Here is a 15,637-nt window from a genome sequence, read left to right on the forward strand (position 1 = left end):
TCCTTTCATATTTTCAGAATTCCAGCTACTCCCAGAACTATTGCAAATAAAAAACTAGAACAGCTGCTACTCTTATAAGAGAGTGCGTGGAGATGGAGAGCATTTAACAAAAAAGGGGTTCTAGTTTCCAAATATGACAAAATATTGAGGGAAAATAAGTGAGGCTTTGCAGAATTTCATGTATGATTCTCCATCTCCTCATAGCATTTTGCGTTAAGCTTAAGAGAGTTGATGCTTTGAGGTATAAACAGGAGCATCCACAAAATCATGAATTTCTTTCTTGCTCTTGATCAAACATCTTGAACTCGTATCTTTATCCACTTCATCCAAGTCCTCAGCTATACCCATGTATCCGTACAGTACAAGCTCGCTAAGTTTGTCTGCCCCCTTATCAGAAGCCTGATTAAACTCTTTTCTTCCATGCCCTTTCTTTATAAAATACTCGCGGAGCTTCTCTGCATCTTTTAAACCGGGACCCATGTATCCGTACAGTACAATCTCGTTAAATTTATCTGCCCCCTTATCAGAAGCCTGATTCAAGTCTTTTCTTCCATGCCCTTTCTTTATAAAATACTCGTGGAGCTTCTCTGCATCTTTTAAGCCCAGAAAGGTGGCCAAGAATTTGATCACCACTACGCTACCATTTGAAGGCTTCCCAAGACAAACCTTGATTTTACTAACGCCAAAACCTTCACCTGTCAATATACAGCAGCAAGAAACAATAAGAAGAATTGTTTTGTCAAACACAAGCATTACATGCAGTGCAAAATCTCTTTGATTACTAAGTGCTACTTGCTTGAGTCCTGACCTCGATAGCCATTATATCAACCAACCATCGTCATTTTCAAATCTTCTTGTGTTTATGATAGTAGGGGAAAAAGATGCAGAGTAACATGGAAAGATTAAATGAAGCATATAGAGTGCAGATGTCAAATGTTCAAGTGGTATACTAGGGTCAAAGACTGAAATTGGAAACATTTAATTTGTTGACAAAAAGGGGAAGCTTTTGAAAGTTGGACTAGAATGGAAAAAGAAAGTTTGCGACATGCGAATGAAAAGCATGTGGGGACATCCGTTTGTAAATTTTTTTTTCTCGAATGTTGACCACAGATGCAAGTGGGACTTGCGTATGATGTATATTTAAAATAAAAAATAAAAAGCTTGGTCGCCTTCTCCGGCGAAGGAGGCTGGTAGCCTTCTCCGGCGACAAACTTTTTATTTTTTATTTTTAAATATACATGAGAAGCGAGTGGGACTTGTGTATAATACATCAGACGCAAGTGTTTGTGGTCAACATTCGAGAAAGAAAAAATTACAAACACGTGTGGGACATGCGTTTCTGACATGAAACGCATGTCCCAAATGCTTTTTTCCCATTCTAGTCCAACTTTCAAAAGCTTCCCATTTTTGTCAACAAATTAAATTTGTTTCTCATTTCAATCATTGACCCGATATACTTACCCCTCAGGAGATCCTCAATCTTTCTTAGAGTTTTGACTTGTTGCTCTTGTGGACCATAGCTTGACTTGGTACAGTTGTGAACAATGACAGTTGGTGGCCAGAGTATAAGGTCTTCTCTTTGGGCTGAGGCATTGGATCTGGAAATGGGCTCTGGTAGCCATGCTGTAACATTCAGGCCCACAACAGTATTCCACCCCATCAGGACACAAATTGCCTTGAGAAGACCCAAGTGTTTAGCTTTCAAGTCATGCTTTTGTGTCATAAAGCAATGTGCCCCTAAGGATTGAGCATCCCTGAATTGCCTTGATTGGGTGAAAGAACATATGCACATTAGGGTTCACATAAACCAAGAGAAATAGATTGCATGGGTTCTATAGATGATAAAAGTTACAAGAAGATTGAAAGCTAACACTAACAAATAAGATTGTATGGTAGTGCCAAACAGTACCTTTCTTCTCAAATCTTCATCCTATTTGTAATAATTTTCCATTGTTGACTATTTATAACAATTATGATGGAAGTCGTTAGAGAATATATAATCCTCTTAAAAGGTTTCTCTTCGAACTTCTTAAACATACCGTATAATAGTGATCAAACAATTAGATGTTCAGTTGATAAGACACCATTCATCTAATTTAGTAAGGCAACTCCAAGAGAAAATAACAATGTAGTAATGTGAACCTTTTTAATAGTGAAAATCAGACAACTCACCACAAGAAGCAAACAATTACGAAAGCCCAAAATGCCATAAAGTTGAATTGTTAAATGAATATTTTGGAATAATACTCAAACTACTTGTTCTATTATGAAAAATATCAGTAATACATTGAGGCGACATACCTTTTCCCACAGGCAAGACAGATTAAGCCTCCAGCCCTTCCTTTCTCCTTATATCTTTTTCGAGTAGGAAGATCTTCATTCACTTTTTTGGTGAAAATTAAGAAAAACTTCTGTACCTGTTGATCAAACTTATTGGAACCCTCAGGTAACACTGATTTCGTAGAATCCACCAAGGTGCTTTTTGATTCCTTAACTTTATTTTCATGCACCTCCATTTGTTTATCAATGTTTCCCCTTACCCAAACATTCTTAGGGAGGGAATTTTTCGTATTATGTTGCCTCATATTATGCCAGCTGAGTGAACTGGGTTCTTGATGAACTTTTTGCTTTTTCCAGGGTTCATTTTGATTGATAAGCAGTTTTTGCCCCTGTTCCATAGGATTATGAGAAGCAGTAACTGGATTGGATTTTTCCTTCTCATATACCTTACAAACCTTTCTACATTGCTCAATGTCATGCTCCAATAAAGGAGCTGCATCTTGATTCTTCTGGTCCTGAACTCCAGATACATCACTTGTTCCCTTCATAGTAGTCAATTTCCTTGGCATGATCCCATTAGAATTATGCATGATCATTTCATTATCCAAACTATACTTCCTCTTCAACGACCTAGCCAACTCATTTTTAGTGCAATGCACACATGATTCCATTTTCTCTGTTCCCACCCCATGTCCAAGTATTTCCATCTGGCTTTCACCTCCCGATGATTTTCTCCACTTTTCAAAATAGATGTTGGAAGCAGAATCATTATCACTGCCAGGGTTCAATATTCCTCGTGAGATGCAGGGACATGGCATCTCTCTTTCTCTAAAATTTTGCTTCTCAGCATAAGTTTCTCTGGAATCCCGATAAAAATCATCTTGACGAAGTATAGCAGGGGAAGTGCTAGAAGGAAGATACTCCAGAGCAGCTTGTGAAGAGTGATGATCCAAGGAACTGCAGCCAATCAGATTTCTTTGAGAAATATCAATCCTTTCCTTAGCTGCACCCAGGAATCTTGATGGACTAACATTTAGTTGGTGGAAATTCCTCCTCCTGTTTAACCCCTCGGACAAGTAACCATGATTATAATCTTCCTCAGGACAAGTTTTGGGATACACGTATTCCTGATCATTGGTCCTGCTAGCACTGCATCTATCATGATAGTAGCTCCTTACATCCTCCTGTCTTCCAGCACGAAAAATGAACTCCTCTCTGTGTTCATTTAAAAAGTATTGATTTCCAAATTTTGCTGAGGTCAAAGGATGAATATCTTTCTGCATAGCCATATCATCTTTGAATGATGAGGGGTAATCCCCCCTAGATATTCTTGTAGCATTGCCCTTGATGTGACAAGTGCACATCAGATCCTTAGGCTGGGATGTATACTCAACAGGGTATGAAATATTTTTTGAATGAAACTCATGCATTTCCCCTCGACCATACATTTCCATGGCTGTCAATTTGTCCAGAAGATGAGGGTCTGGATAATGAGCTCCCCTAACCTCAAATCTATCCAAGTCAAGAAGCTTTGGATCCGATGGCAAACTCCTTTCACCTTCAACATACTTTGACTTCAATTCCGAATCCAAACCCTGTGTCAATACTCCCCTGCCCAACTCCTCTTGCAAAGCCATTGATTTTTGTCTAAATATTTCATGCTCAGTGGCCCTCGAGAGTCTCTCTGTCTCAACACAGTCATGCCTAGCAGCTCCTCTGCCAATATTTTCATATTCATACCTCAAACCAATACTCTTAGCATCAGTTCCAACCACATTATCACGGAGCTCATACGTTTTCATCTCGTCCTTACTCAAATGCCTAGCAGCTCCTTTGCCAATATTTTCATATTCATACCTCAAACTAATACTCTTAGCATCAGTTCCAACCACATTATCACGGAGCTCATACGTTTTCATCTCATCCTTACTCGAATGCCTAGCAGCTCCTTTGCCAATATTTTCATATTCATACCTCAAACCAATACTCTTAGCATCAGCTCCAACCACATTATCACAGAGCTCATACGTTTTCATCTCGTCCTTACTCGATATCATCTCATGGTAATCGGGCCTCTTGTCGGCAGGCCAAACCATTCCCTGCAATCTCTCATCTCGACCCAGCCACCCATATCTCCCCTTATTATCCAGTGACACCACTGTCCCTTCTTTTTCCACTCTCTTAGGACTCAAACTCCTACAATAACATGATGATCGCTCCACTACACCATGGCGATGCATCAAATAGGGGTCTGAACTCAAGTCAATTCCATGTTCCTTTAACCTCGCAGCCACCGAGGATTCTGTTACAAAATCATCATCCCCTTGAAGTGGCATTTTATTTTCGTTTTGCCCTTTCCAGATTTATTTCAGCTCATCAACCTCGCCGATAAACCTAAACATAAAAAACTTGCATTCAAACTCAGCACGCCATGGCTTTTAAACAATAAAGGAAAACTGAAAACCTTATATGCATGACGCCGCTTTACACATATACTCACATAGACGTATATACAAGTGCGTGTGTGTCTGTGTGTGCATACATCAGAAAGGCATAACCCTAACCCTAGACAGATTTGAAAGCGAGTGAAGAGTGAAGTTGAAAAGAGAATTTCTCTACGAAAATTTTGAAGCTTTAGCCCTTGCGTGGCGTCTCAGCTTCTGTAAGTGCGGGTTTGCGCTAAGCGTATTTTAGATGGTTTTACGGATTGAGTTTGGTGGTTTTGTGGAATATTGCTGGGTACTGCGCAATGGCTGTCTGCCTCCTTAGCCGCCTAGTCGCCCGCCTTGCGTGGTGTTCTTTCAGTTTCGCTGATCTTCCGTTCTTCATACAATTTTGGCTGAATAATACAATAAAGTCTCTTAATGCGAAAAATATGTTTTAAAAATAAGTAGTAGTTTAAAATAATAGTTTATTTTGAAACATTATTAGTAGTTTCTAAATTTTTTTCATTTTTATTCTTACAGCATGTTTGGTTCACGGAATGAATTTTGAGGTAATAGGAATGCTATTCCATAAGGAATGGAATAGGCAAGGAATAGAATAGGAATGATATTCTTTATTCCTTCCAAATAAAATCATTTTTTCATTCATCCTGATTTCGTGACTCCTTCACCCAGGCATCCTCCTTCATCTTTATTTGAACAAACTTGAACAAACTCTTCAACAATCGTGTAATCTCTTGTATGGTTTTTCTTTATATTTTGTGTGTTGTTATATATGTTATTTGGGTGCATTTATTAGGCTAGGTGAAATCGAATTTGAAGGTTTAACTTGGACATGAAAAAAGGGCTAATTTTTAGATTTTGGTGTATAGCGGTTTGCTGGTAATTTTCTTGATAACTCACAGCCGAACTCATCCCGAGTTCTAGAAAACACTCAGTTTTCTATCTCAAAAATTCTCTAACTCTATATTTCATTTGGCATGCAATGACCTTAAATAGACTTTAACAAGGATATTACAACCACATGAATGAGATAATTATTAACAATAAGATAAACTAATCCTAACCAACAAACTAAGATAAACATTAATAATAATATAATTCTAACAAATTAAATCTAAAATAATTTTAAAATAATTAACCTAATTAATTAACAAAACTAATTCTAAAATATTCTAATAGCCAATTGTTGATTCTCGTGCCCACAACCGCGTTTGTATGAGACAAACATATGTTTGTGATTTATTCATTTTTTATATTGAAAAAAAAAACTACTTTTAAGAGATTGTTGCATGTATTATTGGCTATGCACACGGATACAAACTTTGTTCCTTGCATTACTATATCACCCTGTAAATATTTATTAACCAACAAGTGAAGTTAGCAATTGAGTGAGCAATATTTAAGTCATATTTTCTTAAATCAAAAGCTTTTGGAATACATACAAATTAACTTTGTTCGATTCTCAATTAATTAATTAGTTAAGAAATTTTTAATATGATAAAATCTATTATGATTGAACAAACAGAGTTGTTAACTTTTTTTGTTGCATTATGAAATCCATTAATGTACGGAATTACTATGAAATCCACTGATGCTTGAACAAACAAAAACCCATTGTACTATGAAATCTATTAATATACTCCTCAAATGAAGTGGACTAAACCTCATGAGGGATTGACACTGGTGCGGCGATGAACCTAAGCTCTAAACGTACAGGGATTGGCCTCATCATCCGAGATTCCAATGGTTCGTTTCTGGCAGCGAAGTCAGTGACTTTGGATTGAATTCTTCAAGTCAAGTTAGCTGAAGCTATTGCGGTGCGAGAGGTTGTGAAATGAGCTTGTACGGGGGGCGGTGTGACCTTCATTGTGGAATCTGACTCTCAACTTGTCAATCAAGGCCTTAACCACCACAATTTTGTTTCTTATTTTAATCTTATTATTGCTCATGATATTTATGAAGTAGCTAGTATTATTTTTAATATTAGCTTTAGGTTTGTGAAGCGATATACAAATTCGGTTGCCCATTTACTAGTAAGGGACGCCGTTTTCAATATTGGTTGCAGGGAATGTGATGTTTTACCCCCTTTTTATTTCCGATGTACTTTTGGCTGAGGCCTAGGAGTAATGCAGTTTTAGTTTTTCTTCAAAAATAATTAATATACTTTTGATGTGTTAGTCTAATTAAACTGCAACTTTAGCTTATTATTATTATTATTATTATTATTATTAGTAGTAGTAGTAGTAGTAGTAGTAGTAGTATTAATCCTTTAAATAATGCTCCTTTAAATAATCCTCGGGGAGGATGTGGGGGTGTTGTAACTTATGAGGTCTCAGAATGCCTTAAGTAACTCCATCTGAAGTAAACAGTAGAAATAAAAGTGCAATAAAGCAATAAAAGTGGTTGAAAAAGACAAGAAGGTCAATGCTCATGTGGCCCTTAAGTGGGGTTGTGATGTGCGTTGAAGTCCTGCCACTGGGTTCACATTTTCGTGACTTGAGTCTCAAGATTACCCACAGAGAAGCATAAGGATTAGAATTCCTGAAGCATTGTGGATTGGAAGCCATAAAGTCTAACATTAATGTTTGTTATAAAGCAATCAAACAACTGTTGCTGAAATGCTCGCATTTGCTCCTAGGAGTCCACCACATGGATGGGCTGGGTTAGGGGAGGAGCTAAGACTTCTTGTTCATGCATAGTTTCAGGTTTCGGGAGGGGGATTTTTAAGTTCATGAGGACACGTTCGGACTAAGGGATCATCTATGCAATGGGAAACAATTCCTCAATTTATTTTTCTCAAAACCCAGGATCGTTAGTAGCTTCGTGACAAAAGGTCTAATGTACGATGTCGCTAGATCCTTGTTTGTGCCTTGAAGAGATATTTGGTCCCAAAATGCTTGCCAACATGGAGGATCGAGGGCATCTGTCAATGATTTCATGGAGCGATGATTTTTGAACATTTATCGGGTAAAAACCCAAGTGGATAGCAAAGTCATCCGCACTAAGTTAGAATTCCTCCCAAACACCATAAACTTGATGTTCTTCTTACACCGAACATGAGTCTCTCTTGGGGATGAAAGTGTTGCAAGGACTTCCCAAGTGGGTAGAGCATAAGTGAGCTCACGAAAATGGAGAAAAAAATACTCCCACTCTGGTAGGCATGTAATGAGTTGAAACACATTGTCCTTAATGGGCCATACTGAATAAGCATGGACGGGTAGAAATATCTTACTTCCTCAAAATCTTTATCTTCCATTTTTCATGCTTATCTTCCCACACATTTGAAAAATGTGGGATTTCTCGTCTTGGGCTTGAATAGAATCACAACTAACCGCTTTGATCCAACTTTGATCGTAACTATGCTTCTTACACCGAACATGAGTCTCTCTTGGGGATGAAAGTGTTGCAAGGACTTCCCAAGTGGGTAGAGCATAAATGGGCTCACGGAAATGGAGGAAAAAATATACTCCTACTATGGTAGGCATGTAATGAGCTGAAACACATTGTCAATGTCATACTGAATAAGCATGGACGGGCCGGGTACAAATATCTTACTTCCCCAAAAATCTTTATCTTCCACTTTTCATACTTAGCTTCCCACACCTTATTTGAAAAATGTGGGATTTCTCGTCTTGGGCTTGAATAGAATCACAACTAACTACTTTGATCCAACTCTGATACTAACTATGATCTACTGCCAAATGTAAGTCATCAAGAATAAATGAGTTTAAGTATAACAATGTGTCAACATGTCTAATAAATAAATAAATAAATAAATATATATATATAAAGAATACTTTTTAGAATTTTTGAAAATGAATGATACATATGGTTTGAAACTTTTTAATGAATTGATTGGTGCACTTAACTCTCTTGATCTTAATATTAATAATGTGAGGGATCAATGTTAAGATAATGGTAGGAAAAAACAACAAGGGGTTCAAAAATGATTACTTGAAATAGAGCCTTTTTTTTTTCATTTTACCCTAATGTTTGGACCAATCATGCTCTTTCATGTTAAGCTCTAGTTATCGAAATGGACTTTATTTTCATCGGTTTGATTGGTGGTTTTTCTTTTTATTAAGTGATGTTTATTGTGAATTTCTATAAGGCTTTTTTGCCATGTGTATAAAAAAACACTAGTGGTATGCCTCTCTACTGAGTTTGGAAGTATTTTCAAAGGTAGAGTATCATATCCTAGTACGCCAAAAGAAAAAAAAAAAAAAGAGACAATTGGACGTCTTTGCAAAAGGTGCATTATCACATCTTAGAACCATATAAAAGGTGTCGTGTTGGTTGTTAAACTTATGCACTCTTCCTCAATTAACTACTTTCATAAGACTTTTGCATACCAATTTACCATCCCTAACCATCCCAATCTTTAAGTCATTTTGATCATGCCTTGAGTTTATGAATTGGTGAGTATGAGGTTACCCTTGTGCAAGAAAAGAGAGTATTTGAGTGGCGTTTGTGAGGTTGTGTGATCCACTTGGCTGCGAAGGAGAATTAGACTAGTTAGTAGTCTTTGTGAGCTTATGTCTTTCTTTGGCAATGTTTACTTAATCAAACACTTCATGGATAGATTCTTCTACCATCATGGTTATCTTGTTAAGTACTCTGGAGGTTTTGCTTAATGCTGAATATCTCATAAATAGTCCTTCGTTCTCTCATCGAATGCCTTTAGATTCATCTTTCCATTATTGTGAAAGTATAGAAGTAGCTCACAACTGGTTTCTTGCCTTTCCATAAACGTAGGGTGTTTTCCCATGAACTTTGTTAACTATGGAACACTTTTAGGTGTAACAAGTTGTGTTAACAACCTCAACTCAAAATCTCTTAGGCAAGCCGAAAAGTGCAATCATTGACCTTGCGGCTTCTTTGAGAGTTTGGTTTCTCCTTTCAGCATCACCATTTTGTTATGGTGTTCTTGCAACTGAAAGTTGATGAAGAATACCGTGACCACAAAACTCCTTAACAACTTGATTGACGAATTTTGTACCCTGATCTGACTGAATCTTCATAATGCTTGTTCCCTTCTCGTTTCGCAAATACTTTAATAATTCGGGCAGTAATCTTTTGGATTCATTCATTCTTCTTCTTCAAGATGATTGTTCAAGTATACCTAGTGTAGTCATCTATTACCACTAGAGTATATTTTCTTCAACTTAAGCTTACAAGGTCTACGGGTCCAAACAAATCCTTTGACTCAAAAGTTTAGAAGTTGACTCCATAGATTTGAACTTAAACAAAGATTTGATTTGCTTCCCCTTTTGACAAGCTTCACAAACCATATCCTTGTTATAAGTTACATTTGGTAGCCCCTCTACCAAATCTCCTCTAGCTAGCTTATTAAATTGCCCTTTTAAAGTTGAGATGGTTTAGCTTATTATGTCATTCCCAACTAAGGTCTAAATTACCTTTAGCTACCAGGCAAACATTTATTCTAGTTGAATCCCAATGTACCCACATACATGTTATTTCTCCTCCTTGTTGAAAGAACAACTTCTCCAAATTCCTATTTGATGATACAACATTAATCTTTGGAGAATTCCACTTTATAGCCCTTGTCGCAGAACTGACTTGTGCTTATATGAAACGTCCTTTATAGTCAGTCCATTCCTTAATTGGAGAATCCCTTTGGATTGACCACTCGTCTCACCACCAAAAATAACTTTTAGACCACTGATTGTTTGGTAGTTGCCCAGATTTGACATGTCTCCGGTCTAGGTACCAAATAGCCCTGTTAATCACAAATTAATTTGATTTAGGTGCCCATACCTTCTTAGGTCCTTCCAGGTTAGTGGGTCTAGGGCATTCATTTGTACCTAGTACCCATTTGTCTAAGTCTAAGTCTAGTGTAGCCACTAAAAGAATTATAATCATAAGGGATATTTTGGTAAATTATGGACTTTTTAGGTGCACATATTTTCTAAAATTGGGGTCTATTCCGAATAATACTTTGAGCACCTTTCAGGTTACCTTTCGAAACTATTCATTTGTGGTGCCTTGCGTCTATCAACTATTTTCATAGGTTCAACCACAATGTCTTGAATTACGCTATCGGCATGGGTTCATAAACAATAAGTCAGTCCTCATCAGGAGTATATAACTTTCCTGCACCCCTCATTGGTCTTCTAGATGGCCTCTAGGGATTATTGAACTGTTTGGGTTTACCATTTGTATGTCTATTCAATCTCCTCTTCAAATGGTTGATCTTCTTAGGTTAATCATTCAGTCTTTCGCTACTATGTCTATTCTGAATAGTTCTTTGAGCACCTTTCGCGCTACCTTTCTAAGGTTCCACAACCTTTCGAATAGTGCCACCTTTCAGTTGACTATTCGTTTGTAGCGCCTTGCCGTTATCAACTACTTTGAGCACCTTTCGCGCTACCTTTCTAAGGTTCCACAACCTTTCGAATAGTGCCACCTTTCAGTTGACTATTCGTTTGTAGCGCCTTGCTGTTATCAACTACTTTCACAGGTTCAGCCAGAATGTCTTGACCTACAAAAACATATTTTAGACTTCCACTGATTGAAGGATCTGTCAGTTTGGTCAATTTCAAAAGTGAGTGAGAGCTAGGATCAAAATTGAGTTCGACTTTGTCACTAATAAAATCTTTGCTCACCTGCTATTCGATTCATTATTTTGAATGAATTTGTGAAGTATGACTCTCACAAATTGGCCTATTATGCTAATCATTTATGAATTTTTGAGCACAAAACTCTTGAATGATTTGCGTTCGACCAAGAGTCGAGCATTCTCTTCCTTCAATTTAGATTGAGTGCTCTTTACAGATTTGAAGTCCTTTATCAGTTTGATGACTGAATCCATAGAATCTTCATTAGAGCTAAAATTAGAATCACATTCAGTTAATGTTTAAAAAGTTACCTCATCATCTTTTGCCATCAAGCACAATTCTTCGTCAAACTCTCTGAGCTCGAATTGGAGAAGCACGAATTGTTGATTAGCTTCTCGGTTAACTCTTCGGTCATTAAGGCTTTCCTCCGTCTGTCACCTTTCGAACGAATAGTTGTGCGAACTTCTACCTCTCGACTCTCTAGGTGCATTTCTTGAGTCATCCTTTTTACTCTTCAACTGCTCCTATCGTTTGCTCACTATTGGATATGGGTACTCAACCTTGTAATGCCTCTGATTTCAACAGTTGTAGCACAAGACCTACAACTCTTCGAGGTGTTTAACCTCTCGGAGTGTCTTCGCTTTGAGAAAGATAGTGTATGGGGCTTCCTTGCAGTTGTTCTTCCTCATATAAATTGTTCGACATTTAAGAAATCATAAGGATTTGAAATTTGACGTGGATGATGTAGAGGGTTGTTAATCAGCTCGATTCATCATCCTCTTGTCTAGGTTTCCTCTCGAACTCATACGCCTTCAAGTCATTGAAAATTTGAGAAGTGTGTTTGAGGTCTCGATGATCCCATATAGCTATCACCTTTATTTCCCACGACTAGGGCAGTCCTCGGAGAATTTTGAGTCTCCATCTCAAGAGATACCATTCAAACGTTTGTTGAGATTGTTCGAAACGTAAGCTTTGGAGTTATCACTCAGATTATATTATTCATTCGATTCCATTCGATTCGATTCGAATTGTGACTTTTCGAGTTACTATTTGAACTATTCGAAATTGAGCAGAATTAACCTAAGTCTAAATGTAAAATAAATAGGGGAGTAAAATTCTTAACCTTTTTGTATCATCAAAATTTAGAATATAAGTTCCTATCAGAAAATACTATGTGAGCAATTTCAAGAAAAGTGAAACTGGTGCTTACCATTTCTAGCACTTCTTTCTTTGTGTAAGCTGAAATGAACACCAAATCATCCACGACAGGAACAGAAACCACCTCGTACTTGCATGCTAACAAACATGGCAACCAGTCCAACAAGCTGCAACTTCTTCCTCACAATAGACTGCTTCTCTAGAAACCTATCAATTAAACTGCCAAAAGTAATGTCTCTTCCCTTTATCACATAATTAATACCCCAAAATTCCACTATTTTTAAAAAATTCCCATTTTTCTTTTCCCTCAATCAACCAGAATAGCCCACATCCTCTCATTGATGTCAAACAGCTGCAGTGATGCATTTTTTTTATTTTTTTGATGAGAATATTTGGAGTCTTTTATTCATTCAATGGGGACCCTAAATGGTATCCCTTCTTCCACACTTATAAATCAAACACTTCTCTGGCACAAACAATCCCAGAGACAAGAATCCACAAAACTATAATAAGCAGCAGCAAGCACAAACAAATACCAAACTTTGCTGGTCTGGTATGATCACTAAAATGGACAATAAGTTTTAGACAAAATAAAAAATAAAAAAACAAAAACAAAAAATGAATACGTAATAATCAAAATAATCTACCTCTAAATGCTGTACCGGGGGTACTCGCCTGTTTCTTCATAAGCAGCACATCGGCAAGGCATATCGTTAGTTCCATTAAATGCTGATAATGGAACTAAAATTCGAAACTTTAAAACAAAAATCCCTTAACTTTCTCTCTCTCTGAATGTCTGTATGTTCACCCTTTTATAGACAATGCCACTGTTAGCTCTATAGTATCAATTTTCCTTGTATTCCGAGAGGGATATATGATAGTAGATATTCAAGACCCACGTCTCTCATTGCAGTCCCTTCTCCTAAACATTTATTTCATGTATCCAAATAATGAAAGCCTATGCTGCAATTCCTCTATTTGCAATACTATAGCCTCCAACATAACCTTCAGAGGTGGCAGAAGCATCTCCGGAACTTCTGAGTCCATATCCATAAGAAGCAGAAGCATCCGGGTCAGAAAGGAAAAACTTCAAAGGAGAAAGGAAAAATGCATGAACTCCCTTGTCTTTTTGATGGATGAATTAATAAAAAAGAACCCAATGAAGTCTGCATACCTACTGCTATTGCCAATACTAATACAATCTCTCAGATCACATGGAGAAACTAAAGAAACCCAATGCAACATAGGTGCTTGAGGGAACCAAATGGAAAAAACTCTGTCCTCTTCAGGACCAAATCAGAGTAAAAGAGACTCAGGTCTCTTTACCCTTACAAAGCTAGAATTGAGGCCAATTACTCCTTTTGAGGGAGGTTTATCACTGTGAAACAAAAGTTATCAGCATGAAAGCCAAAGCCACAAGGAAATCCAAGAAAGAGTGTAAGAAGTCATGTTAAGGAATAAAAGAAAGGCATCATAATCAACATTTAATTGTTCCAATCTTGTCAAACTCAGAGCACACCACTGTCATTTTCTTTTGATGTTGTCCTCAAAAACGCCAAAACATCCTCCTCAACTGCCAAAAATAGTCTCAAGATACTAAATGAAAAATTCATAAATACATTTGAGACAGTAAAGTGTATATTCGTCTTTCCAGAAGAAATCTTGCATCTATTTCAGTAGTGTCTCCCTTTAAAACAACCCTAGAAACATGAAAATAGAGGTTGTCAAATGATAACATAAACTAATAACTTGAAATAAGCATGTTATATTATCAACCTTGTAGAAAAACTTCAACATGATCAACTGTTAGAAGAGTTACAAGTATTCATAAAATGATATCCAGTGAGATCATTTTTTTATTTTCAAAAATTTTAAAATAAAAAATAAGAAGAAATTTAAATGGGAATTCACAGTACAACACCTCATGATAGTGTTGCTGTGAGGTAGCAATTTGGGCAGCAAATTTCCTTTATTTAAAAAATGAAATTTGAATAATCAACCTTAAAGAACCATGGATAAAAAAAAAAATTTAGAAGAAATCTTCAGAATTTCTGGCTTTACCCCCCTTCATGAAGGGGAACCTCCCTGCAATCTTTGGTTTCTTGGTTTCCCGTTCAACATCATTGAGAGCCATTTCCAGTGAGATCATTTTTTTTATTTTCAAAAACTTTAAAATAAAAAATAAGAAAGAAATTTAAATGGGAATTCACAGTACAATACCTCATGATAGTGTTGCTGTGAGGTAGAAATTTGGGCAGCAAATTTCCTTTATTTAAAAAATGAAATTTGAATAATCAGCCTTAAAGAACCATAGATAAAAATTTTTTTAGAAGAAATCTTCAGAATTTCTTAGCTTACCTTGTGATGGGCCTATGAGATGGTACAGAAGGATTGTTATTGCAGACCCCATTAGTAGTTCTGGACACAAGAAAAGTGCTTTCAAGAAATCAGTTTTGTACAGAAATAAGAGAGAAAAAGAAGGCCAAAAAGAAATCTTTGGATTTGAGATTAGCATTACTCTGATAATCCTCTTTTGGTAACAACAAATGGGCATGGATGGGCTCCTAAATTCTGGTTTATCACCTCCCTGTGCTCTCCTGTTGTGCCTGATCTCCATCCCAAACTTCTTTCCACCCATTTCTCCCCCACCTTTCATTTGCCCATACTGTGTCTGCCAAAAACCCCAAAGGGGAAGAGGAAAGAGAGAGAGATTGAAGGAGCGTTGCCTGCTGGATAGGCATACAAACAGAGGGGAGCGTGGGTCTTTATTCAAATCACCAACGGCTAGTTATTTATTGAAATGTGGCCGTCGGATGCGATCTCGTAAAAGAAGACTACGGTTCGGGCCGCAACGGTCACTTATGGATCAGATGTTTTGTCTCAAATATTGGTATATGCTCTGTAGGAGAAGCTGAGGCCTGGGGAGTGTACCATGGTCTTCGTATGGCGGCTCGGATGGGTTATCAACGGATAGAAAGCGATTCCCGGTCCACGATTGATCTCTTGGGGACCAAGGACCAGCCTTCTGTTGGCTATAACAACTTAATAGATTTTTATTTTTTTTGAAAAAAACAACTTAATAGATAGATGTCGTGCCCTGTTTAAAAAAAGAAAAAAAAGAAAAAAAAAAGATAGATGTCGTGTCCTGTTGGTTTGGTTTCCAAAATGTTGAAG

The 15,637-nt window shown here is 37.1% G+C and overlaps 1 protein-coding gene across 1 annotated transcript; it reads right to left on the minus strand.

Moving 5' to 3' along the window:
• Positions 1 to 86: 86 nt before the first annotated feature.
• LOC115998524 lies at positions 87 to 15,544 on the minus strand. Its single transcript, XM_031238109.1, has 8 exons — positions 14,982 to 15,544; positions 14,822 to 14,881; positions 14,684 to 14,729; positions 13,638 to 14,163; positions 12,516 to 13,550; positions 2,302 to 4,674; positions 1,462 to 1,763; positions 87 to 695 (listed from the first exon to the last, which is right to left on the minus strand). Exons 6-8 carry the CDS (start codon positions 4,614 to 4,616, stop codon positions 220 to 222), a joined length of 3,093 nt encoding a protein of 1,030 aa, XP_031093969.1. The 5' UTR covers positions 4,617 to 4,674; positions 12,516 to 13,550; positions 13,638 to 14,163; positions 14,684 to 14,729; positions 14,822 to 14,881; positions 14,982 to 15,544; the 3' UTR covers positions 87 to 219.
• Positions 15,545 to 15,637: the final 93 nt, after the last annotated feature.

This window comes from Ipomoea triloba, chromosome 12 (assembly GCF_003576645.1).
Source record: "Ipomoea triloba cultivar NCNSP0323 chromosome 12, ASM357664v1".
NCBI lineage: Eukaryota > Viridiplantae > Streptophyta > Magnoliopsida > Solanales > Convolvulaceae > Ipomoea > Ipomoea triloba.